The sequence below is a fragment of the Alosa sapidissima genome, chromosome 1, assembly GCF_018492685.1.
Source record: "Alosa sapidissima isolate fAloSap1 chromosome 1, fAloSap1.pri, whole genome shotgun sequence".
Classification (NCBI taxonomy): domain Eukaryota; kingdom Metazoa; phylum Chordata; class Actinopteri; order Clupeiformes; family Clupeidae; genus Alosa; species Alosa sapidissima.
Window position 1 is genome coordinate 41,874,967 of NC_055957.1, and position 25,367 is coordinate 41,900,333.

Below are 25,367 nucleotides of genomic sequence, written 5' to 3' on the forward strand. Positions count from 1 at the left end.
CAACACGCAATGTAACGTAACTCCGCCTTTGTGTATGTTTCGCTTATGCCTAATCGGGAAGGGAAGTGTACTGTGTTGTGAATATTTTTCGCCAGCAAACTATGCCTGTTTCAGGTAAGCATGTATACGTTGCTTGTGGACGTGTATAAATCACTATTTTGTTGTATGTTGTGTTTATTAAATATGTTTACCAAGGCCTGCTGCATAAGCATCGGTCTTTCAGAATCTGCAGAACCCTCTCCCCAGTCTTCTTCTCCACCACCTTGTAAATCCGTTTTGCAATGTTTTGTTCCCCCCCCCCCCCCATTGCAATCTTGTAGAGGTGTTGCATTGATTGTGCGAACTTGTTTATGAAAAACAAAAACTGAAATATAAAATTCTAATGAGTGGGTTTCCATCTTAATAAATTGTTGAGAGAAGAGAACAATGTTGCTTCCTGTAGGCCGGCTAGCCAACTGAGAAAGCAAGGGCCAAAGGGGACAGTTACACGGGGATGTTTGAAACTCGTGTAAATTCTCGTTTGCTTGAATTAGAGCAAAGTAAATAGAGATAAATAGTATTAAAAGGGAAAGTGACTTTAAGCAATGAGAAAAAGTAGGCTACGAAAAGCTAACGTGTTCCGTCTCAGTAACGCACAGTCCTCGTTTTGAATGCGTCTGACCAAATTCTTCACACTAAATTAATTCATGATCAAGTAAAACATGGAGAAATAGCACATTGCATTTTTAGCCACCAGTTATTTTTCCTTTACTGAAATTGTAAACACACACCAAAACCACAAAATCGTCATTCATCTGCACAGATTATCAGTGTGTGTCATGTAGCTGTTATTAATGATAGCCTACTTTGTTAACATGTTAACCATTTATTTAATGTGTTTCAAAATGTGGTCTCAGCCATGCCAGCCAAACGTGGACTGATCACAGACACCTATAAAGTGGTGAAGAAAGTAAGGAAGGAGGACACGCAGAGGAAGAGGTCTCCACCACCACCAGAGCCAGGTCAGAGAGTTTGTGCGTGAGACAGACTTGTGTGTGTGTGAGAGACCGTTTTTTTCTCCGGTGTTACTCCATGGACTATCATTACGTCATTTTCTTTATGCTACAGAGTCTGAAAGTCCGCAGTTGTCAGAGAGAGAAAGAGATCTGCTGGAACTGAAGAACTTTGACTTGGACTGGCGCTTTGGACCATGCACTGGTAAGGTTCTGTTTTGCTCAAGCACTGTGTGTGTGTGTGTGTGTGTGTGTGTGTGTGTGTGTGTGTGTGTGTGTGTGTTAATGTGTGTTTTAATGTTAAAAAGTTGTGCTGTGCCCCTGCTGTGTATGTGTATGTGTTTCTCTCCATAAAGGCATTAGCCGACTGCAGCGCTGGGAGCGGGCACTGCTGCATGGGTTAGACCCTCCTCAGGAGATCAGAGAACTGCTGCTGAACAGAGAGAACGACCCAGACTACTCACACTGGTACTGTTCAGCACTCCCATGCTCACACATACACATATCAATTTACACATACTTTTGTACATGTAACAGGGAAGCGTTCTGTTCACGTAGCGTCTGCTGCAACAATTTGCTTCCGCTGTAATCAATGGAACTGGCTACACCAGACATGATAGCGATGCATATGTTTGAAAAAATTAGACCATTCTTCCAAAACAATTTTTTACGCTCCAATCCGGTGTAGCCTGGGTGTAACAACTTACACCAGCTTACCAACACACACATGCATGACATTGTAATAAGCCTGAAATGACATTTTCTGCATTCTGTTCCATTAACAATTTGTCAAAAATAATTTCCATGTTTCCATGATTTCCCCCCAGCTTATGGCGTGACTACCCCCTGTGAAGAAAGGGGTGAGTGAGTGAAGAGGATAATGAGTGAAGAAGAAAATGATTGTTCCCATGTTCCCTTTTTACACTTTCTACACTACATTTTTAAAAATAAAAGTTTGACTTTAAGTAGAATTCTGTGCATCTGTGAATTTCTTCCTCTTCTCTCTGTTCTCCTCACTGAATGCCAGAACAGTATGTGTAGTTCTGAGGTGAGTTGAAGTAAATGCTTCCAGGAAGTTCTGATGTGCACCTCAGTGAACTCAAGACGCTGGATAAGAAGAGACAAGCTTCATGTGCTCGCTTCCATGTGCTATTGAAATGTATTGTTACAATGATACAATGCCGCCTACATTCTGATTATGTCATGAAAGATTTCTGTCTTTATCAAAGCTCATGACCTTTTAGGTTGTGTCACTTCACTGCACTGTTTTATAAAGCTTAAATTCTAGGTCTACTAAAATAAAATAAAAAAAATCTTCTTGTCATAAACTAAATAAATAAAATTAGAATGATTAAATGAATCTTGTTGAAGAAACAACAAGTAGGTAATAATGAATAAGGAACTAGAAAAATGAGCTATAGTGAATGATATTATAAATGTCACTACACTATGACCTGCATTGGTAAGCCTAACTACACACTCTTAACAACTAGTGCACAAATATACTTCTGTATCACAGTACTCTGACTGGCTGCACAGATGTATTTATTGGAACAAAACAATTATCAATTATTATTAATCAACAATTATCCTTCTTTAGGTGTGCTTGTGTGCCTTATTAGTAGGCCTAGGCTACATCAAAACACACACTTTCAGGGTCTCTAGAGTAAGTTACATCATGGGATAATGCACACCCTTTAAGTATCAGCGCATGAGCAATTTCAGCACACCCAGACGATCCAGCCAAGGCATAGGAGTGGGGCAACTGGTGGCTTTGACCTGAGCACAAGGCGACCCATAAGACACTTTATTCAAGCAACAGATGGTATGTACGGTGCATCACTGGTTCTCATAAACGTCCATCCAAAACACTCTTTGTTTATAGGCTTACTAACATGCCAATCATTGTGGATGCCATCGTCGCACGGCAAGGTCACTGGATAAGTGCATAGACAAGGTGTACGGTTAGGGCCCGCCCTCCTGCAGCAAGGCATTTGAAGGAGGGGCTTAAGACAGCCAGGCACACTGATTAGTCTACTTAAGCTGTCAAGCTAATTCTCAAGTCTCTCATTGGTTTAACCGCACCCCAGTTGATTCCTCCAACAGAAGCTGTACTTCACTAATGACATTCTGTGGCCTAGTATTAAATAAAGCGACGGATACAAGGGAAGAAGGCTGCGTCGGATTAAAGAGCACGACATCGCCTCCGTAGTCAAATTCAGGAATAGGACAAGAGGCATTCACCAAGCCTTAATACCTTCTGAAATTATAGACAGAGATGCTACGGATTTAAATGACTATGGCATCCTTGTAGTTTTCTCGGATCATGCAGAAGTCCGTAGTAAATCGCGTATGTAGGCTGCGCTGTTAGTTGGCACATCGGAGAGGTTGCAGTTTTTGGATAGATTATTTTAGATTTAGTGCGTCTCCTCTTCAAGATACAATTTCATTAGAATAGTTACTGGCGTAGAATCAGCGGGACAACTATTGCACTGGTAAGTACCGTTACACTGATTAATATTAAGCCTGGTTGCTACACTGAGATTATTATTGGCTGGACGTACAAGCACGGCTAGCCTTTAAGCTACAGCCTGCTGACACTGCCGTAGTAGCCTACCACCAGCGGTCTATTGCTCACTAAGATGTGATAAAAACATAGTGCATGCATAAAGTAGCCTACGCCATCATTCCCATACGTGTACGACCAGAATTGTAGATCTATGGCTGAGGGTATGACTATTTTATTTGTGCTTTGGAGCTTGTCGATTTTTCTTTGACAACACATACAGCCTAGAGATGCAGTCCAATGTGTTGCAGTGTAACCTATTGCAGTATATTCAGTGAAAACACTGCGCGCTCATTAACTCTTTCTGATACTGTTAAAATGGATGATAACAGGTGTCCATTAGAATATGACAAATGAAGCACTGGGTTTGAGTAGGCCACCTTGTGGCCTAGGCAACTGGATATGTAACTGTAGGCTACAGTTTACGCACAGGTTTCCCTAGGCCTGCTGTATAAGTTTGCGAAACCAGTGTCTTGACGCTGCGCATGTTTTCCAGCTTGAATTAATTGTGCCCCCCCGCATCCATCCAAGAGCCTGCACCCCGCCCCCCCCCCCCCCACTAGTAACTGACCCAAATGACTCTCTGCTGGCCTTGTCAAAAGATGAAATCAGCGCTGCAAAATTATCGCGCTCTGGTCTATTTATTAACGCATGTATTATGGGGTTATAAATAGGCTATTTAAAGATGTTCAAGTAATGTAATTTATTGAAATGGTTTGTTTGTGTGTGCAAAACTCACCCCAAAAGCACCACGCTTCATCATGTGCTTCATCATGTGAAAGATATGAGGCTTAGTGGAAATGGCAAAATCTGTCTACATTTTGTAATGCTTATATGCCTAGGCTATATCTTTTGAAGGGATGGACAATGCCCATACAAAGACGGTGGAGGAGGTGTTGGGGTACTTCTCTGTGAACGAGTCGACTGGAGTAAGCTCTGAGCAGCTGAGGAAGGGTCGCGAGAGATGGGGGCCAAATGGTAGGCTACCTTCTTTTCTTTATCAGTCTCTGATGAATAACACTGAACAATGCATGTCTACTGTGAGGGTGCAAGGTTGTGGCCTATATCTCAGGGATGAAATGAACCAGGCTAGCATGCTGTGGCTCTGGAGCAGGTCTGATGCCTGGCCTGTTCTACTCTGCATCAGGTGGATCAGCATCAGAGCTGTTTTAGAGTCAGGGTGGGTTAGTCTGGGGTGGTGTTATCATCTGCTGTCGTCTCTCATGTTCTCATTACTGTTTATTTGGCTAAAAAACAACTAACTCGCTGGCTTGTCTTGTCTTTTTGATTTTCCGTGGGATGAACGCTGCAGAGTTGCCAGCTGAAGAAGGTATAGTGTAACACAAAACCTAGTGAATATTCCGTACAGACACTTCTCCATATTTTCATACTGTAAATGCAATACGTTACATATTATGCACCCGAGGAATGTACTGGCACTGAAGGAGATGTCTGCTCCCTTTCTTTAGGCAAGTCCTTATGGGAGCTTGTTCTGGAGCAGTTTGAGGACCTGCTGGTGCGGATCCTCTTGCTGGCAGCTTGTATCTCTTTTGTAAGTGCAGAGTCACTCACAGAAATGCTGTTGAAAAATTGGGGGCTTTAGTGCTTAAATTCACAGTGCTCTCAGTCCAATGATTTGTTAGACACTTTACTGAAAGTCAAGATTTTACACAATGTTTAGAATTGACAAAATGTTTAGAATTGACATGATAATTATGATAATTTCAGTTGAGTATGTGTTTGATTGGATTTTTTGGAACCTTTCCTGTTTCTCTTGCTCTCAGACCTTGGCCTGGTTTGAGGAGGGAGAGGGCACCATCACAGCCTTTGTGGAGCCTTTCGTCATTCTCCTCATCCTCATTGCAAATGCCATTGTTGGGGTGTGGCAGGTAGGATTTGACAACATGAATGTGTGTGTGTGTGTGCGTGAGAGAGAAAGAGAGAGAGAGAGAGAGAGAGAGAGAGAGTCTGTGTGTATCCTTTAATGAGGAGTGACTGTGCACAATTTTCAGATTGTTAATCTTTTTTTTATCTTCAGTTGGTTTTCTCTCAGTGCATCTGTATAGAGTGGAGTTCACCTGCTGTGACAATCCATACAGAAATCTATGATAAATTATTAATTACCAGACATTTGTATTCATGCAAATCATGAATGATACTGTGTTTGCTTTGCTCAATGTGTGATATTTGTTTTGTTGTGTTAAAGGAACGTAATGCAGAGAATGCCATTGAGGCACTGAAGGAATATGAACCCGAGATGGGAAAAGTGTATCGCCAGGACAGGAAGAGTGTCCAGAGGGTCCGGGCCAGAGACATCGTACCAGGGGACATCGTGGAGGTGGCAGGTACAACAACTTATGCTGAGCTACAGTCTCCCTGCTGCACTCAGAAGACTTTAGGCTTCAAGCCACAAATGGACTTCCATTTCCAAGAATCCCCTTCTTTTTTAACAATCTCAGCTGGTCCCATTTGTCTGGAACATTGTAATCCTTGTCACCATGATGGCAGCGAGCCAGATGTATTTTTAGGAAGGAAAGACAGGGAGAGAGAGCGACAAGACAGAAAAAACAATGTTCCCACTGGTTGGCTGGTGTTGGTAAGGAAAGGATGAGGAAAACATCAATGCATGAGCTGAGCTGTTCAAATGCTCTTCTGCGCTTACGGCCCGAAATATGAAGCTCAGCTTGATTGTCATTCATGTAAAAGCATTTATTTGTTTTTGGGGGTTGTGTGTTTTGGGAGAGTGTCTTAAAATGGGGTTATGGGATGGCAGAGAGAGTTAGCCTCAGTATCTTGGCAGCCTCTCCTGGTTCTGTGCCAGAAACTCAGCAGCCACAATGGAAACAAGGTTAACATCTTCACTCTGCTGCCTGGTGTTTCTGTCATTTGTCTTTTGCCATGGACAGAGCATGTGAACATTGTTCCTATTTCAACTGCAGCTACATGCCTATAGCTATATCATCATGGCCCTGACTCTGATTATAGAATTTAGTATCAATTATAGGAGATCCAGTTATGTACTGCATTTTCAGCTGCATTACTGCATGTACGGCATTTTCGCATAGTAATGCTGTTGTGGTGCTTTCTAGAAGAATAGCTGAACGGATTACATGTTGGTTTCTTTAGAGAGCTCATGTGAAGAACACATATTGAAAAAAAGCTCAGTTCATCTTTTTCTCTGTTTTTCCTCTCCACCCTCCTCCCCTCATTTCTCCCAGTGGGAGACAAAGTCCCGGCCGACATCCGCCTGACCTCCATCCGCTCCACCACACTGCGAGTGGACCAGTCCATTCTGACGGGGGAGTCGGTGTCGGTGCTGAAGCACACGGACCCGGTGCCTGATCCGCGTGCTGTCAACCAGGACAAGAAGAACATGCTGTTCTCGGTAGGTGTCTGGGAGGGCCAGTCTTCCAGCGAAAGAGGGGCTGAAATGGAGAGTGTACAAGAGAAATGGCGGCTGGCTCTGTTTATGTCTTAGACTTAGATGATCTCAACAGCACGTGGGCCTCAAGTTTCTGTGTATGGGACCGATGCCCAGGCACCGCGCTGGGCGTGACAGTTTATGTGTATGTCAGTTTTGTGTACATTCAGGTCAATGATGGGTGAGCTTGTGGAAGAGCTACTGTGTGTGTGTGTGTGTGTGTGTGTGTGTGTGTGTGCGGGTGTGTGTTTATGTCTGAATCTTTGTGTGTGTGTGTTTATGTCTGAATGTTTGTGTGTGTGTGTGTGTGTGTGTGTGTGTGTGTGTGTGTGTATGTGTGTGTGCGTGCGTGTGTTTATGTGTTGTATTACATCTGGCCCCTTATCTCCATGGCTGTTGAATAAAACATCAGTGATATTGTGGGCCTTGTGGGCTCCCCTCTGAGGGGCAGAACAGAGGCGTGAGTCATGCCAGACAGAGCCTTTGAGGGTATTGACAGATAATGGCCATCAAAGACTCCACCATGGACCCCGTACAGCAAATAAATAATGCACAAGACTGAATCGCTCTTCAGCTAGGGCGCAAATCTTTGTTTATCATCCAGGTGAAAGCATCACACGTTGCACGAGCAAAACATGAAGCCCAAATAATGTGTTTTAATACAGGACATGCCATGGCTTGGTGTTGCATCATATAATTGTCTATGACCCTGCACATATTACATTCAGGGTTATTGGCTAATCAACAAAAGAAAAGAGCAGTCCAGGACAGTAGTAATTGTCCACGCGCTGTTATTGACAGTGTTATTGACTGCACTTACTGTATGCAGTGCACCAACGCTGATTGAACCATGCCATCATACAGTGGTGATAAAGAGAGAGAGGCATTTGAAATGAATCGGCACATCATTATTACATGATATTTTCCCTGGTCTGTTAACTATCTTTTATCAAATTTATTATGCCTGTAAAGTAGATGTGTAACAACCAGGTGTATAAGTGCAGTAATAACCAGGTATATTAGTACAGTAATACCAGGTCTATTAGTACATTAAAAACCAGTTGCATTAGTACAGTAACAACCAAGTGTATTAGTGTTATAATAACCAGGTGTATTAGTACAGTAATAACCAGGTGCATTAGTACAGTAACAACCAAGTGTATTAGTGTTATAATAACCAGGTGCCTTTAGTATAGTAATAACCAGGTGTATTAGTAATAACCAGGTGCGTTTAGTATAGTAATAATCAGGTGTATTAGTAATAACCAGGTGCCTTTAGTATAGTAATAACCAGGTGTATTAGTAATAACCGGGTACCTTTAGTACAGTAACAACCAAGTGTATTAGTGTTATAATAACCAGGTGCCTTTAGTATAGCAATAATCAGGTGTATTAGTGTTATAATAATCAGGTGCCTTTAGTACAGTAATAATCAGGTGTATTAGTACAGTAATAACCAGGTGCCTTTAGTACAGTAATAATCAGGTGTATTAGTACAGTAATAACCAGGTGCCTTTAGTACAGTAATAATCAGGTGTATTACTGTAGTATTATAATAACCAGCTGTATTAGTACAGTAAGAACCAAATGTATTAGTGTTATAATAACCCGGTGTATTAGTACAGTAAGAACCAAGTGTATTAGTGTTATAATAACCAGGTGCCTTTAGTACAGTAATAATCAGATGTATTAGTACAGTAATAATCAGGTGTATTAGTATTATAATAACCAGGTGCCTTTAGTGTAGTAATAACCAGGTGTATTAGTAATAACCAGGTGTATTAGTGTAGTAATAACCAGGTGTATTAGTAATAACCAGGTGTATTAGTGTAGTACCAGGTGTCTTGAGTATGGTAGTTATTGTATTGTCAAACAGAGGTTGAGAGTCTGTGCTGATTTTCCTCTTCTGTATTATTCATCATATACATCTAAGGTACCACACCGGGGCTGCCATTGAATTGCTCCGTCCGTATAGCGTAAACATGGTTTGGAACGTACACTCGGCTATGGCGTCTGTTGTAGCCAGTTCCATTCATTAGTGGAAGCTTATTTGTTGCAGCAGACGCTACACGAACATATCGCTTCAGTTACGCGCTTGAAAGGGGCAGCCGTGGCCTACTGGTTAGCGCTTCGGACTTGTAACCGGAGGGTTGCCGGCTCGAACCCCGACCAGTAGGCCCGGCTGAAGTGCCCTTGAGCAAGGCACCTAACCCCTCACTGCTCCTCGAGCGCTGCTGTTGTTGCAGGCAGCTCATTGCGCCGGGATTAGTGTGTGCTTCACCTCACTGTGTATTCACTGTGTGCTGAGTGTGTTTCACTAATTCACGGATTGGGATAAATGCAGAGACCAAATTTCCCTCACAGGATCAAAAGAGTATATATACTTTATACTATACTATATACTTATATACTTGATGTAGTTGCACAGTGAGGTCAGGAGGTTACATAAACTGAGAGGTGGAGAGGCAAAGGCCAGTGCTGGCCCATGGTGAGTTTCCAGGGTCAGGTGAGTGCTGAGCTCCTCCGCTCCTCTGTCTGTCCTCCTCAGGGTACGAACATTGCCGCCGGCAGAGCCATGGGGGTGGTGGTGGCCACCGGGGTGCACACAGAGATCGGAAAGATCCGTGACGAGATGGCCGCTACAGACCCCGAGAGGACCCCGCTGCAGCAGAAGCTTGACCAATTTGGGGAACAGCTGTCCAAGGTGTGCCCTACCTTCCTCAGTTTGTCTCTATGGCTTGCTTGCTTTGTATCTTACTTCAAAAGATGATCATTGCTCTCCTTTTTTCAATACCGCCTTCAATATACCCCCCCCCCCCCCCCACACACACACACACTTTGTAGGTGATCACACTGATCTGTGTGGCAGTGTGGGGCATCAACATTGGCCACTTCAGTGACCCTGTGCACGGCGGCAGTTGGCTGCGGGGTGCTGTTTACTACTTCAAGATTGCCGTGGCGCTTGCTGTAGCTGCCATCCCTGAAGGTACATGCTAATGGAAACAAGCAGCCTCCTCCCGGATTCGTTTGGCATTTGCACCTTATGACACTCATGTACTTTATTCTTTTGCTCTCCTCTCACTGCGTTTGTCCCGTTTGTGCGTCGGTCTCCCTGTCTTCCCCTCCAGGTCTGCCCGCTGTGATCACCACCTGTTTGGCACTGGGCACCCGCCGCATGGCGCGGAAGAATGCTATTGTCCGTTCGCTGCCATCGGTGGAGACGCTGGGTTGCACCTCTGTGATTTGCTCCGACAAGACGGGCACCCTCACCACCAATCAGATGTCCGTCTGCAGGGTGAGCAAGAGAGCGGGAGGGTGAAGGAGAACGAGAAGGAGAACAAGAAGAAGGAGGTCATAGACAAGGAGAGAAATGAGAGAGAGAGAGAGACAGAGAGAAGGAGAGATGGGGGAAGGAGGGGGGAAGTAGAACCCAGAGGAGGATGCAAGGCAAGGCAAGACAGAAATGAGCAGAGACCAGACTACAGGTAAATATGAGAGAGGCAGGAGAGAGAAGCATTTGATTAAAAAAAATGGGAGAGTGTAGTAAACAATGAACACAAGAGTGTCAGACACTCATGGATTAGTGATTGAATGATTGAGAGAGTTGTACTGTAAGAATAATTGCTGTGTATGATAATGTTACACTCACAAAATGTGCTTACAAACCCCTTTACAGTACAAAGGCACGTCAAATATGAATGTGCATGAACCTTAAATAGTCATGTTAACCACTAACATTAAATAACATTAGTAAATCAAGCATAACAGGTCTTAGTTAGTCTGAGATTGTTTTTAACCTTGAATGACATGCAGCCTATTCTAACTTTAGATTGTCGGACTGTCACTGGTAGCATACTAACTCAATGTGTGTGTTTGTGTGTGTGTGTGTGTCTGTATGTATTTGTGTGTGTGTGTGTGTGTGTGTGTGTGTGTGTGTGTGTGTGTTTATGTGTGTGTGCGTGTGTGTGTCTTTGTACACATAGTTGTTTGTTGTGGATAGTGTATCTAGTGACAGATGCATCCTGAATGAGTTTACAGTGACTGGATCTACTTACGCTCCTGAGGGTGAAGTGTGAGTGTCTCTAACCAACATGCACATACACACTCTTCCACACACACACACACACACACACACACACACACACACACACACACACACACACACACAAACACTTGCCCATACAGATAGCTCACTAAACACATGCAGCTGATCATGCACTTTGACATTTGCTTCTGCTGTTCTATGTAATCTTTGGTCTGATTATTACAGAAAAACTGATAAAAACTAAAACAGCATGTATTTAAAATTATATATAACAATACCTCAATTCATATTAGTCCCTCATTATTCAATCACATATCTGTTTAATTGTTGCTTTTTCGCATACCTCAGTTTCCCTAGTTCTCCTTTTAATTGTCTTCTACATTAATGTTTTACATCTGTATAAGCTCTTCTTTATCACCCTCTCTGTCTGTCTGTCTCTCAGGTATAAGGATGGCGCAGTTGTGCGCTGTAGCCAGTATGAAGGCTTGGTGGAGTTGGCTACCATTTGTGCGCTATGTAATGATTCATCTCTTGACTACAATGAGGTGCGTGGGTCATATGTCTGTGGATATGTGTGTGTGGGTCATATGTCTGTGGATATGTGTGTGTGGGTCATATGTCTGTGGATATGTGTGTGTGGGTCATGTCTGTGGATATGTGTGTGTGGGTCATATGTCTGTGGATATGTGTGTGTGGGTCATATGTCTGTGGATATGTCTGTGTATTTCTCTGTGCATACAGTATGGGTGCAGCATGTGTGTAAACTTATTCTGATGAGGTCGTAACACTTCCACCTAGTCCCTCTCAGCTCTACCTAGTAAGCGGTTAGAGTATGTGTACTTTTTCCTGGGTGCATTTTTTTTATTCAAGGCTTGTATTTCTTGACGGCCCATACATCCCATTAGAATCCAAATAGTCTGATGCACGTTTTTTTGTCTGTAGTCTGAATTACATGGAAGAAAATAAACAAATGTGTCTCTTCTCCCTGTGTCTCACCCTGGCTCTCTCTGTCTCAGTCGAAGGGCGTGTTTGAGAAGGTGGGGGAGGCCACTGAGACAGCCCTGTGCTGCCTGGTGGAGAAGATGAATGTGTTTGACACAGACCTGAGGGACCTCAACCCTGTGGAAAGAGCTAATGCCTGCTGCTCGGTGCGTCAGAGTGTGTGTGTGTGTGTGTGTGTGTGTGTGTGTGTATGTGTGTCAGTGTGTCCTACTGATTGACAAGGCTTATTTTTTCTGTGCCTGAGTGGTGGTGGTGGTGGGGGGCAGTATGAGTAATAGTGTGTGTGTGTGTGTGTGTGCGCGCATGTGTATTTGTATTTAACTGTCGGGAACTTGTATACTCATTTGTGACATCACAACTGACATTTGTGTATACTCATGTACCCCCACCCCCCCTGTGACCCGCAGGTGATTAAGCAGTTGATGAGGAAGGAGCTGACACTGGAGTTCTCCCGAGACAGGAAGTCCATGTCTGTCTTCTGCTCCCCCAACAAGCTCACAAGGTCTGCCTCCGGTGCCAAGATGTTTATAAAGGTCAGATTCTGCTTTCTCCTCTCCATGCCTTCCAGCAACTTCCTGTATCTCTCTCTCACACATGTACACACTTTCTCCCTCCCTCTTTCTCTCTCTCTCTCTCTCTCTGTATCTCACTTCATCTGTATTTCACCCTCCATCTCTGTGTGCTGTGCAGAGTTTTATTTCTGACTGTGTTTTCATTAAAAATCTATGTGGTTTGATCTAATACAAAAAGGTACATTATAATATTTATATATTAAAAAAGGTGAATTTTATTACCAATGTAAGCCAATGTGTTTTGCACAGATGTGTTTATATTTGGGCAGGGGATTAAGGGGAAGTAAATTAATTTAAATAAATAAGTGAATAAACAATCTATACTCCATCAGTACAGACATTCAATCCCTTTTCTCTGCCATGTTATTTACTCCCTGACCTGCGTCTCGGCCACTCTTGATGTCCAGGGTGCTCCGGAGAGCGTTCTGGAGCGCTGCAGATGGATCCGTCTGGGTGGCGGGGTGAGGCTGCCGATGTCGGCGGGCCTACGGGAGCAGCTGCTGGAGACGGTCAGGGGGTGGGGCTCGGGCCGTGACACGCTGCGCTGCCTGGCCATGGCCACGCGCGACTCCCCGCCCGACCCACGTACGCTCAACGTCGAGAACTCTGCCACCTTCGTAGACTATGAGGTGAGCCTACTCTGACGATGGTGGTGATTGGTCTTTTCACTCTGAGTGTTAGATTGATTGTTGGTGGTTATTTTATTTATTAGGGCATTAATTGTGTGGGTGTGTGTGTGTGTGTGTGTGTGTCTGTGTGTGTCTGTGAGTGTGTGTGGGGGGGGTATATATGTGTGTGTGTCTGTGTGTGTGGGGGGGTGTATATGTGTGTGTCTGCGTGTGTGTTTATTTGTACGGGGTTCTGCTCACCTTACAGTGTGACCTGACATTTATCGGGTGTGTGGGGATGTTGGACCCTCCGAGGAAAGAAGTGCTTAATGCCGTTCGAATGTGCAGACAAGCAGGCATACGAGTAATCATGATCACTGGTAAGTGTCTCCTACTCTAAGACCTGGGCTTCATTGGAAGTGCAACTGAAGCAGAGTCTAAGAAATAGAAGATGGTTCTATTTTTTTTAACGTCCACAGTGCACACGCACCACTGTAATGCCTGATGTAGCCAGTTCCATTGATTATAGTGAAAGCTATTTGTTGTGGCATATGCGCCTCGATCATTCAGCTTCAGTTGTGCATCCAGTGTAGCCTGGTAACACTTTAAGATAAATTACTTTACTTTTGTCCTGATGGAAGTTTCTCCACTACATTTAACCTGTCTGGAGGTTAAATGTAGGTCTGGAGGTCTGGACACTTCTGCATCTAGTGCTAGGTTTAATTCATTTATCATATCATAGAGATATTGCTTATTACACATAACTGATGACAACTGGATGTGAATATCTATTTTATTTTATTTTTAATTTCCCATCGCAACATTTGGGGGGCCGTATGAAACCTGCTGTCGGGCCGGATCTGCCCCCCGGGCCACATCTGACACCAGAACCAGACGAACAAATGAAAGTAGTTACAGTAAATCCAGAGGACCACATTACAACAAATTCACAAATCGCACGTACTGCCGCAGGATTATACAAGTCCTAGATCCATATGTTTGGCAGCTTGTTGAGGAATATCTCTCAGTTCTATTTTATTTCTTTAGTATATTTTTAGGTCTTTATGCCTCTATTTGGATAGGACAGTGAAGCATGACCGGAAGCAAGTGGGAAAAAGAGATGGGGGTGGGTCTGGGAAATGATCGCAGGTCGGACTCGAACCCAAACTTGGCCAACTGCTTAGTCAGTTGCACCACAGCACCCTCCACTCTCAGTTCTATTTTGCCATGAATTGGGGCAGTGAATAGACAAATCCTTTTCAGGGCACTCTGAGTTCTCCTGCTATGTATTCTATATGTGGGGCAGGTTTTCATGATTGTAACTGGTGGTTACATGGTTGTGATTAAGAGCTAGCTAGCCACTCACTCACCAGTAAAAAGTGTAATCCTGTACAGGTCAAGGAACCACCCAAACAATATTTACTCAGGTGCAGACATGAACGTGAAATATGGTAGCAACTACCAATATGTGCAGATGAGCGCACACACATACACATACACACACACTGACACCCATCCACTCATGCACACATAGATTCAAACTCTGACTGACCAACATCCTCTGTGTGACGGTTTGACCTTTAGGGGACAACAAAGCCACTGCAATGTCTATCTGCCGGCGCGTGGGCATCATCACGGAGCAGGAGGAGGAGGAGGGCACAGACAGGCCCTTCAGAGGGGGCCTGACAGGACGGGAGTTTGACGAGCTGCCCCCCCACCTCCAGAGGCAGGCCTGCCGCACTGCCCACTGCTTCGCCCGCGTGGAGCCCACCCACAAGAGCCGCATCGTGGAGTACCTGCAGAGCCTCAGTGACATCACAGCCATGGTGAGAGAGAGTGAGAGAGAGTGAGAGAGAGAGAGCAAGAGATATTACAAAAGGCGGATTGTGTGCTTGTCTGTGTCTGTAAGGTTGCTCTCTTCATGGAGAGGGAAGCTGCCTCAAATCAATGCAGTGTTAGTCCTAATGCAGTTCATACACACACTTTAGCCAGGCACAGCTGCACTCTAGCTCTTGCCTGTGCTGCAGTTGGGTCTGTCTCCATCAAGCCCCCAGTAGTAGCCACCAGCCATGTAGAGTTACACACTGCCATTTCATACCCATAATATCATGACCATAGTTTCTGTATGTGGCTATCCTAATTGTAAACATCTACTGTCTGAAATGGAAGGTAGAGAAAATGTAGTACTCACATTGCTCTTATTAGTGATTCATGTGGAGATTCATGTTCTACTTTCACACTAGAAAAAGTTACAGAAAGTTAGAATAGAATAGAATAGACTTTATTGTCATGTCAGGCAGGAAATTTGTATTTGGTCTCACCAATAAAATAGACAGTACATACAATATACAAAGTATAGACACAAATCCATAAAACAGTGTTCATTGAGACAACATATCCAAAGGATAAATACTTTAAATACAAATAGGGCTTGGCTGGCAGATGTGCAGCTTCAGTATGTACCTAACTAAGCTATGCTCCCATGTTTATTTTTCCCCCAGTTTATTGACCATACTAATTGCATTTGGTATGAAAGAGCCCTTGTAGATCTTCTCTTTGCCATAGGTACACTATAGCACCGCCCTGAGGGGAGCAACTCAAACTCAGGGTGGAGGGGATGAGTTTTATCGTCTAAAATTAATTGGGCTTTCCTGTATATGGCGTGCCATTGACATATTCTAACGATTTTTGTTGGCGATCTATAATCTTCCCTGCTGTTTTGACAATTCTAGTCCACTTGTTTTTTGTTGCACAAGGTTCGATTTCCATACCAGACAGATATTAAAAACTAGAATACTCTCCGTCAGGCTGACATACACTTTTTCAAGGATGTCACAACTGACCCCAAACCCCTTTAGTTTTCTGATTAAAAACAGTCTCTGGCGAGCTTTTTTGCATATACATGTATATTACCAGATACTGTTCCCAGATACTTAAAACAGTTAACGATTTTCATGGTTTGATTACTTAGTGTCAGTGATGTCGGGGGGTCTGCTTGGTTTATGACAAGTTCCTTTGTTTTACCAACATCGATTAACACCACTCTTCTAGCTTGAAAACATGTGCAACATAGTCAGAGATATCATCAGTCCCATTTCATTTGGATAAATAAAAAAAAGAACAGGAGATAGGACGCTGCCTTGTGGGGGCCCTGTGTTTAAAGTTTAGATTCTTTTTCCAGACAGTCATAGTTAGACAGAAAGGAGTTACATGTTCATGAGTAAAGATCTGATTTACTTTAAATGAGGTTAGTCTGCTTCTGGTGAAATATAAGTATATACGCTAGCAGTCAGTCCTTTTCGCAACTTGCATAGTTTTAAACTTCGTTGAAAGCAGAGAAAGCAGCATGTAGCGGTGCGGCTGCCCGCTACCCCTAAAGTGAATGCAGCTGATCCGAACGGGATAGACATATGATTAATATGTTTAAGTTAAGGTACCCAATTTATTTGAACTGTATTTAACCTGTAAGAGGTTTATGTTTGAAGGAAATTTGATGATTTCTGATATTTGACAAATATCTGACAAAATTATAATTTTTTAATGATTTAAAATTGTTAGAAAAATACTTAGGGTTTTAAAATCATCAGTTAACCTTTTATAAATATGTATTTGATAGAAAAGAAATTTTTTTTGCTAAAATGACACTGTTTTTACCGGAAATGTCCCCATAGCATAGCAAAAAGTGTGTAAAAATGTGCCATTTTGGAATACGGCGGCCATATTGGATTTTTGGACAAAATTCAACATGCCCCAAGTTTTAATCTGTTCCAATAGGGGTTCTGACCAGGAATCCATGGAGAAAACTTTGACCAAAAACTAGACCTAATGTTTCCAGCAGATGACCTATCTAAGACTGAGACCGTGATTCACAAACACCCTTTTATTAGCACATTAGCACAAACATAGTATTCTAGCGCACACACGAACATGACATTCCAAGGCATTCAGGACGCCGCCTGCAACACAAACATAAATCGCAACGTTACTGGAAGGCCGTCTATGAAACACGGCACGAACAGTTCACAAACATGGACAAAGACAATGAAACACGCACGAACAGTTCACAAACATGGACAAAGGGAGAATTGTTAGTTTTTTGAGTTGGGATTATTGAAGCTATTTTGGAAGTTTAAGTTGCAGTTAAATGAGAGTTGTTGCATTGGAGATATTTTTTTCTTTTTTTTGTTTATTTCAGTTATTTTTTTTTTCTTTCTCCTGACTGGCATGCTTATCTGCGGCGAAAGTAAATAAAACGCTTACAACTGCCTTTGCCCAAACATCTGACGCACTGCCTCTAGTTTTTCCACCGCCGTGAGGTTAACCCGACTACACAGCATCATTATGTTTGTTTTGTCAATTCAGACTGGTGATGGCGTGAATGATGCACCCGCTCTGAAGAAAGCTGAAATCGGCATAGCTATGGGCTCTGGGACGGCGGTCGCCAAGTCGGCCTCCGAGATGATCCTGGCTGACGACAACTTCTCCACCATCGTGGCGGCTGTCGAGGAGGGCCGGGCCATCTACAACAACATGAAGCAGTTTATTCGCTACCTGATCTCCTCCAATATTGGTGAAGTGGTCTGGTAAGTGTGTTGTTATTGTGACTGAGCTAAAGCCTGACTGCCTGTGTGTATTTGAGATGCCAGTGCTACACTATGCTGAGTTACTTTCAGTTGCCATGGCACTGGATGAGTGCTGTCGAGTGCCAGATAGTGCTATGATATGCAGACTGCTTCTGGAGCCACCTGCTGTGCAGTGTAACACCTCATCACTAATTAACAAGTAGCACAAAGAAGTGCTGATGAATGCAGGGAAAATGCTTGTTGCCATCTTTTTCTTTGCTTGCCTACTCTGCTCACGTCATGGACTCTCTCTTTCTGTCTCTTTCACTCTGTTTCTCCTCCCTTCTCCCTCTCTCTGTCTGTTTCTCCATCTGCCAGTATTTTCCTGACAGCAGCCCTGGGGATGCCTGAGGCTCTGATTCCTGTACAGCTGCTGTGGGTGAACCTGGTGACGGATGGCTTTCCAGCCACCGCACTGGGCTTCAATCCCCCCGACCTGGACATCATGTCCCGGCCTCCACGCAACCCCAAAGAGCCTCTAATCTCTGGCTGGCTCTTCTGCAGATACCTCATCATTGGCTGTGAGTTCAAGTCATCTCTCTCTCTCTCTCTCTCTCTCACTCACTCACACACACACACACACACACAGATACACACTCACACACATTTCAGATACAGATGTCAGATACAGAGATAACATAATAACATCATTTTGCATGAACACAGGAAATAATAGCAAATGGTGATGTCTGTGAGTGAGATGATGATCATCATGTTTTCATCTCTCCCTCTGGTAGGTTACGTTGGAGCTGCCACAGTGGGGGCTGCTGCCTGGTGGTTTATGGCCGCTCAGGATGGACCCAAACTCTCCTTCTACCAGTTGGTAAGATACCAACATGTGCTGAGCCAGGGGGAGGGGGATTGCTAAAGGAGTCATTCCGTGTCAAATCAGATAAAGTTGTTGCTGCACCGTCTCAGATTTTGTTCAGACCTTGTCTATATCATCAATGGGTCCTAAAACTGAGGCCTGTGAAATATTTCTGTGCAAATCTTCTGTCTTCATATCTTTCCCAGACCTTAAAATTCTTTCATTTTTACAGCTTGAAAAACACATGCCATGTTTAAGCATTAATATCTTGACAAATATTTTCCCTAGCCTCCTCAAATTTTCTAGAGTGGAAGACCAACTCATAATAAGCATGTGTAAACAATTTAAAGTCTGTACTAAATGTCTCCTGAATTTCGAAAGGTTTCAGAAAAATGTGCATTTAGTGATATTGAGGGTATTAAAAACAGTTTTTTTAATTTGGTATCAGTCACTATTTCCTCTTCAAATACATCAGTTTATTAATGTTTTCCCACAATTTATGTCCACAACAAATGACCATGACTGTATCTGGATTTGATCTGATTTGACATGGAATGACTCTTGCATTCATTAGAGGCAGATGTCAGAGAAATGCTCTCTCTCTCATATTCAACATACTTTCTGTACTTTCTGCAGAATGTTGAGTCAAATAGTACATTTTTAAAGGAACCAAGAGAGAGAGATAAGAGATGACTATTCCCTACAAATCATGTGCGCTGTCATTTCTCTCTCTTGCGCAAACACAATGTGTATGTTCCTAATAGCCTGCGTAATTCTGCATCATCAGAAATAGCCTACTGTCATGCAATTTAAGGGTAGGCCAACTTGGAGTGAATTTACACACGGGAGATTCTTTCTCTACTCGTAGCTGAGCAGAGTTGGGTGTAATGCGTCAGTAGTCACACTACAGTTCTTACAGTGTGTGAGCAAAGATTCCTATATTCTCACATTTAGCCTAGGCCTTTAGATGATACTTCTTTGCTTTTCTATTTACAATTAGGCCGTTTATACGAGCTAAAAATAAAAGACTCAGTATTCACCTGAATAAAAAGAAAATCGGCCCGCATGTAATTTCAGAAGTAGACAGACAAAGCCTATTTGAAGCTAAACAAAACATACCGTATTTGTTGCCCTATGAGTGCAGTTCATCATCTGCTTATCAAAGTAGACGCAGCAGGTCTCTTTCAAAATGTCCTGTTACAATTGTAGCTGCATGCTCCCGACTATGTTGAATATTTAGAAAGTAGCCTACATGACGGCATTTTTGAGCGAGCGTCCGATTTTTGGCTATTGTCCCCTTGGCCCCCGTGCTTCTGGCGTCTATGATTCCTTACACAAATTAAAGGGACACCAGGCAACGTTTTCGTGTTAATTAATCATCTTCGTAGCTCGGTATATAGTTAAATGACTCATTACAGGGTGAATGAAGACTCTCTCGCCCACCCCTACTGCCTGTAGGAAGAATATCCCACTTGCAAGTTCGGTGTATCCTACCCGCCGACCTTCAGTCTCACAAGGTCTCAGACATCGCGAGAAGCAGGATCAGTTTACATCCTGCCTGGTATCCCTTTAACTTAATTTAATATTATGAATTGCTTTATCAAAAAATGTGAAATTGGGCTTACCTTAATTTTGAATGATGGCCATTAACAGCGTTTGGCAACTACCTCAGAAAGAGGTAGTTGCCAAACATATCGTTACTATCCATAATTTTATTATGTAACGTTATTCAGCTGTATAAACATGTATTAAATTACGTAACAAGTATTAAATTACGACTAATTAGAACCCTCATTGTTGTACACACTAAATGGACCAAGTGCTTCGTAGGAACTGAGGTTCACATAGGTTTTGCTCTGTCAACTTCATTTTGAATTGGTTGCTGGTGTTTACTGCTGATCTGCGTTATACAGTAGCTCATTACCATAAAGTTGATCAGACTTCAACTGTCTTTTGACACTCTTGCTGCTCAAAACGCGCCACCGATAGTCTTGCCGCTGCTCATAGCAGAGAGACGCTGGCTCTTGTAGAAAATGAATGACTTCCATTCGCCAGGCGCCTCCGTCACTTTTGGTGTGTACATACTGTACAGTAAGTTTTTAGGTCTGTCCTCTCCTTGGCTTCGCTCTGTATTTTGTCTCAAATGTGCTGTGGATCCAGTGACGCTCACATATCTCTTTGTACTTGTTGATTTTACTCCAATGCTCTTCTCCTGCAGTCCCACTATCTGCAGTGCAGTGAAGGCAGTGCAGAGTTTGCAGGGGTGCAGTGCTCTGTCTTTGAGTCACCTTACCCTATGACTATGGCTCTGTCCGTACTTGTTACCATCGAGATGTGCAACGCACTGAACAGGTACCAATCCCTTCAGACCAACACTGTTTTCCATCTGTTTATACTGTATATACTGTATATTTCTCTTGTAGTGATTTGCATGCAACGCAGATGTGTTTTGTAAGCAAAACCTGACTACAGATATCACCAGTTTGTGAATGATCGATTGGATTGTTATTGGTGTAAGTGACATTTGTCTTTTGTTTGTCTGTTGTTTTATTGCAGCCTGTCTGAAAATCAGTCTCTGCTGAAGATGCCCCCGTGGTCCAACCCCTGGCTGGTGGGCGCCATCTGCCTCTCAATGGCGCTTCACTTCCTTATCCTTTATGTCGACCCCCTGCCTGTAAGTGTGTGCATGTATGTGTGTGTGTGTGTGTGTGTGCATTCCTGTGTTTGAGTATGTACGCTACATCAAAACATAAAGGGCTCTATTTTAGAGATCAGAAACGCCTGGTCAGAAACGCAAAGATTAAGGTGTGTCCAGTCCACATTCACTAATTAAACGGCGTGATTTTGTAATCAGAGGTCAGGCGCATTGGTCAAAAGGAGGGTTGTTGTAACATCTGTTATTCCCTCAGCACAAAATCAATCAGTGCGTCGGTATTTTGACAGTCAGCACATTTGAAGGAATCTGCTTGCACGCAAAACCGTGGATGTGACACAGGGATTCCACTAAACCTTGCTTTTCTAAAACCTGTTTGTGACTAGCACAATATAGCCTACATGCATCTGCACTCGCCTATTATTTGAACTCATAGGCAAAGTGAAATTAACTTCACCGTGGTCTTATAGGCAAAAACAAAACAGTTCTACACAGTTATTTACTTTCACTATTGACTGACTAGGGGTTACAATCGAAAACATAGCCTGAAAAAAGCAACACTTACCCCAAAAATGTTCGAATGACTGAATAAAAATCCTTAGGATATTTATCCAGCAGACAAGTTGTTTGGGACTTTTTGGATCATGCACCAGACCACACCTGTTTTGTTAATTGTGGAGCGCATAGTGAAACATTCATCACTGAATTGGGTGTAAGATAAGAACAAGCTTTGCGTCGCACTTTGCGCCGGATGTCCTGCCCTAAGACTTTGTATGATTGAGTGTGATTTGTAAACACATCTCTCTTGGCTCGCCCTTTCTCTTCCCTCTTCCTCTTGCCTGTCTCACTCTTCCCTCTTGATCCCAAACCTCTGCAGGTGATTTTCCAGATCAGGCCCCTCTCCTGGCCCCAGTGGGTTACTGTGCTGAAGATGTCTCTGCCAGTCATCATGATGGACGAGGCCCTCAAGTTCCTGGCGCGGAACTACATTGAGCCTGGCAACGAGCTGGAGCTGGAGGAGGAGGAGCGTCCGCAGCGCCATGGCGATAGCGTCGGGGTGATGGGCAGGCTGGCGGAGTCTGTGAGACGAGCCCTGAAGGGTGTGTCCTGGACCTTCGTCCTCATCTCAGCTCCTCTGCTGCTGTGGATCTACAGCCTGGACTCCGACATCACCAACATTTTCTGGGAGTGAGGCAGATGGGGGAGGGGCAGGAGTGGGATTAGGATTGGGGATGGGATTTGGGGATGGAGAAAGGGGGAGGTGGAGATGTGGGAAGGAAGAAGGAAGAGTTGTGCTGGCAAGGACAGACAGACATGATCACAGGTGCGTGAGTTGGAGAGTAACAAAAAGAGGAGAGAAAAATGTTTGTGTGTGTGTGAGCGGAACTGACGACAGTGTGTTGGAGGGAACTATAATAAGATTTAGAAAGGATGTGGATAGTCGCAAGGCAGTGACAATCAGTCAGAAGGAGAGCCAATGTGAGCATGCCATACTCATCACACATTTGTTGTATGCCATCAAAGCAACATCAGAAGTTTGAAAATAGTATGAGGGACTGATTATATTTATGTTACCAGATGAACGGCACAGATGTTCATCATGGCATTCACAGAAAAAAACAGTTGCTCAAACAATTGCTTAGTTATGAGAGGAAATACAAAGAAAGAGAGAGAGTAAGAGAGAAAGAGAGAGGTCAGAACATACAGTACTAGAGATTGAGGCAAGCTGAGAGTTGTTCCTCACTCTGAATACTTGGCACTCTCTCCTCTTCTCTGCTCTTCTCTTTGTTTTGCTTTAATTTGGGTTTACTCAACAAGGATATGGAAGCCTAGCATAATATATATTTTCATTAGTCAATGATGTTTAATTTGATCCACGGCACTGATAAACATGTGATCGTGTAGTTGATTATTTTTACACAGCACTGATAAACATGGGTTACTGTAGTTCATTGTTTTCTTTCTCTGCACTGCCCAACCTGTTAATTCAGTCCTCACTGGCCTTCAAGTGTCACCAGTGAAGCAGACCATGATGATGTTGGGAAATCCCAGTCACATCTGCCTGTATCTTTAAATGCAGCCTGTAAACGTCTTTTGCTTCATACTAGGCTACACATTACAGTGAGCTCCATCAACCCTCTTTCTCATGCCATGTATAGTACAGTTGTGGCCAAAAGTGTTGGCAGTGACACAGATTTTGTCCTCTGTCTTTGTCAGCAAACTTTGCTGCCTCAGTTTGTGTGATGGCAATTCACATTGTTTCTAGATTTCTTTGCAGAGTGATCAGATGCATATTACCATTAATTCATTGCAAATAGCTTCATTAGCATAAAGCGTTAAGTTTATCACAAAAAAAAAACAATTTTCACTGTACAGTGAATTACACCAGGTCCAAAATAAAGGAATTTCACTGAAATTCATCCAGTTTTGAAAGAAACGAGATTGTACACAGGCCATGGAATTGAGAATCAACTGGAATTTACAACAATTATTAAGAGGAAGTAAAAGATATCAGCTGGACTCTTGGTACGCATCCTGTGTCAAAGGTAGCCTTCTGTGGCTCTACAGCTCCATCTAAGGCACCACTGGACTTTCGAATGTCTGATTTTCTTTCAATGATGCTCACACACACACACACACACACACACACACACACACACAGACACACACACACAAACACACACACACACACACACACACACACACACACACGCACGCACGCACGCGCGCACACACACACACACACACACACACACACACATATAAATACCTCTTCCTCTCACACAAATGCACACAGTTACACACAGAAAGACATGAACATGTTTACTTTCTACTTTCAACTTGCACAACTTTCATTTATAATTATGATTATTATTATTATTATTGTTATGGTTATTCTTTTTGTTAATCATTTATACCTATGACATTGGTTTTGATGTTGTGACTTGACTGTCCTAGTTCTCCCATGTGCCTCTGTGCAGTAGGAGTCAGTGACATTTGTTTTTCTGTATCCTGTTTCCTGTGGGCTACAGCATGACAAAATCACTGCAATCGTCAGATAAACTAATTACTGAGTGGTAGGCTGATTGTATGAAAGACATAGGCAGAGGAGAAATATTGCCTGTGACATAACAGAGCAGCAGAGCGAGTGTTAAGAGGAAAGGGGTGACATGTCTTTTCTCTTTGGTCAGTGTCTGTGGTCATTCCTTACTCATTTGAGTGTGGATTGTACTCTTTTGAATCCAGTTAAGCAAAAAAAGGGAGACAGCATAATACATTCTTGTTCATTTTGAAACAGATTTTGAGATACCTTCTTTCTCTCTTTAAAACTGAAGGGAATTAATTTATAGTATTTTGTGACAAATAATGAAAACCATTAATTTCATTCTGTCCATCTGCAGAAAATGGGAAATGCTTTACGGAATGGAAACACCAATAAACAGTTCACTACTATTTTCAGCTCATTGTTTTTTAAAACATGTTTGGATGATTCTATCGGTCAAGTTGAACATGAACCTGTATATGATACATACTAATGAACATGAATACTAATTCAAGTATTATAAATGAAAGTTTGTCAAGCACAGGTGAAACTCAAATCAGTCGTATATTCAACTTCCTTGCTAACTAGTTCAAGTTCAAGTTCAATTTATTTCTTGGTCCCAAATGGGCAATTTGATTGCAGACAGGATCACATACCACACGACAAGACACAACACAATACAATACAGACAGATATGCACAAAATAATAATTTAGTTGTGATAAATAGGTCTGACAATGCCTAAAAAGTCAGTAAAACCAAGATAAAACTTAATTAAATAAGTTAGATATAAGATATTATATCTATATATAGATAACTACAGATAGTGATACTTATCATTAGCCTACTTACATTTGTTTGTCTTGGTAAAACTTGATGTCTTAAGCCCATAAATCATGTCCACATCCAAAGTGGATCACTGTGACAACTCTTACAGTTGTGGTCAAATTGGTTGGTAACCTTACAGCGCCCTCCTTGGTTTTGGAAAGTGACGTCTAACAAGAAATCACTTACAAGACATCTTACAAGATGTCCA

At 42.8% G+C, this 25,367-nt stretch overlaps 2 protein-coding genes across 3 annotated transcripts; both read left to right on the forward strand.

The window, feature by feature from the left end:
* Positions 1-5: 5 nt before the first annotated feature.
* pold4 (DNA polymerase delta 4, accessory subunit) lies at positions 6-1,963 on the forward strand. The gene is made up of 5 exons (XM_042103082.1): positions 6-114; positions 897-1,001; positions 1,108-1,197; positions 1,349-1,460; positions 1,820-1,963. Exons 1-5 carry the CDS (start codon positions 102-104, stop codon positions 1,842-1,844), a joined length of 345 nt encoding a protein of 114 aa, XP_041959016.1. The 5' UTR covers positions 6-101; the 3' UTR covers positions 1,845-1,963.
* A 1,146-nt stretch (positions 1,964-3,109) lies between these two features.
* si:dkey-28b4.8 (sarcoplasmic/endoplasmic reticulum calcium ATPase 2) lies at positions 3,110-24,742 on the forward strand. 2 transcript variants are annotated; one of them, XM_042102923.1, is made up of 23 exons: positions 3,110-3,487; positions 4,401-4,536; positions 4,871-4,888; positions 5,028-5,110; positions 5,343-5,447; positions 5,765-5,903; positions 6,777-6,943; positions 9,528-9,683; positions 9,824-9,965; positions 10,108-10,274; positions 10,963-11,051; positions 11,467-11,569; positions 12,041-12,172; positions 12,434-12,559; positions 13,006-13,227; positions 13,475-13,586; positions 14,791-15,032; positions 17,569-17,789; positions 18,147-18,349; positions 18,566-18,651; positions 20,855-20,988; positions 21,193-21,310; positions 22,167-24,742. In XM_042102923.1, exons 2-23 carry the CDS (start codon positions 4,419-4,421, stop codon positions 22,479-22,481), a joined length of 3,198 nt encoding a protein of 1,065 aa, XP_041958857.1. In that variant the 5' UTR covers positions 3,110-3,487; positions 4,401-4,418; the 3' UTR covers positions 22,482-24,742. The 2 variants fall into 2 exon arrangements, with proteins under 2 accessions (XP_041958857.1, XP_041958866.1); XM_042102932.1 differs by having other exon boundaries at positions 4,417-4,536.
* Positions 24,743-25,367: the final 625 nt, after the last annotated feature.

Excerpts from the sequence above, each read along its gene's own strand:
- pold4 (XM_042103082.1), top strand. Across the intron at positions 1,198-1,348 it reads GCGCTTTGGACCATGCACTG|GCATTAGCCGACTGCAGCGC; the intron begins GTAAGGTTCTGT and ends CTCTCCATAAAG. Across the intron at positions 1,461-1,819 it reads GACCCAGACTACTCACACTG|CTTATGGCGTGACTACCCCC; the intron begins GTACTGTTCAGC and ends ATTTCCCCCCAG.
- si:dkey-28b4.8 (XM_042102923.1), top strand. The coding sequence starts at position 4,419 with ATGGACAATGCCCATACAAAGACGGTGGAGGAGGTGTTGGGGTACTTC. Across the intron at positions 11,052-11,466 it reads TACGCTCCTGAGGGTGAAGT|GTATAAGGATGGCGCAGTTG; the intron begins GTGAGTGTCTCT and ends TCTGTCTCTCAG. Across the intron at positions 13,228-13,474 it reads CCACCTTCGTAGACTATGAG|TGTGACCTGACATTTATCGG; the intron begins GTGAGCCTACTC and ends CTCACCTTACAG.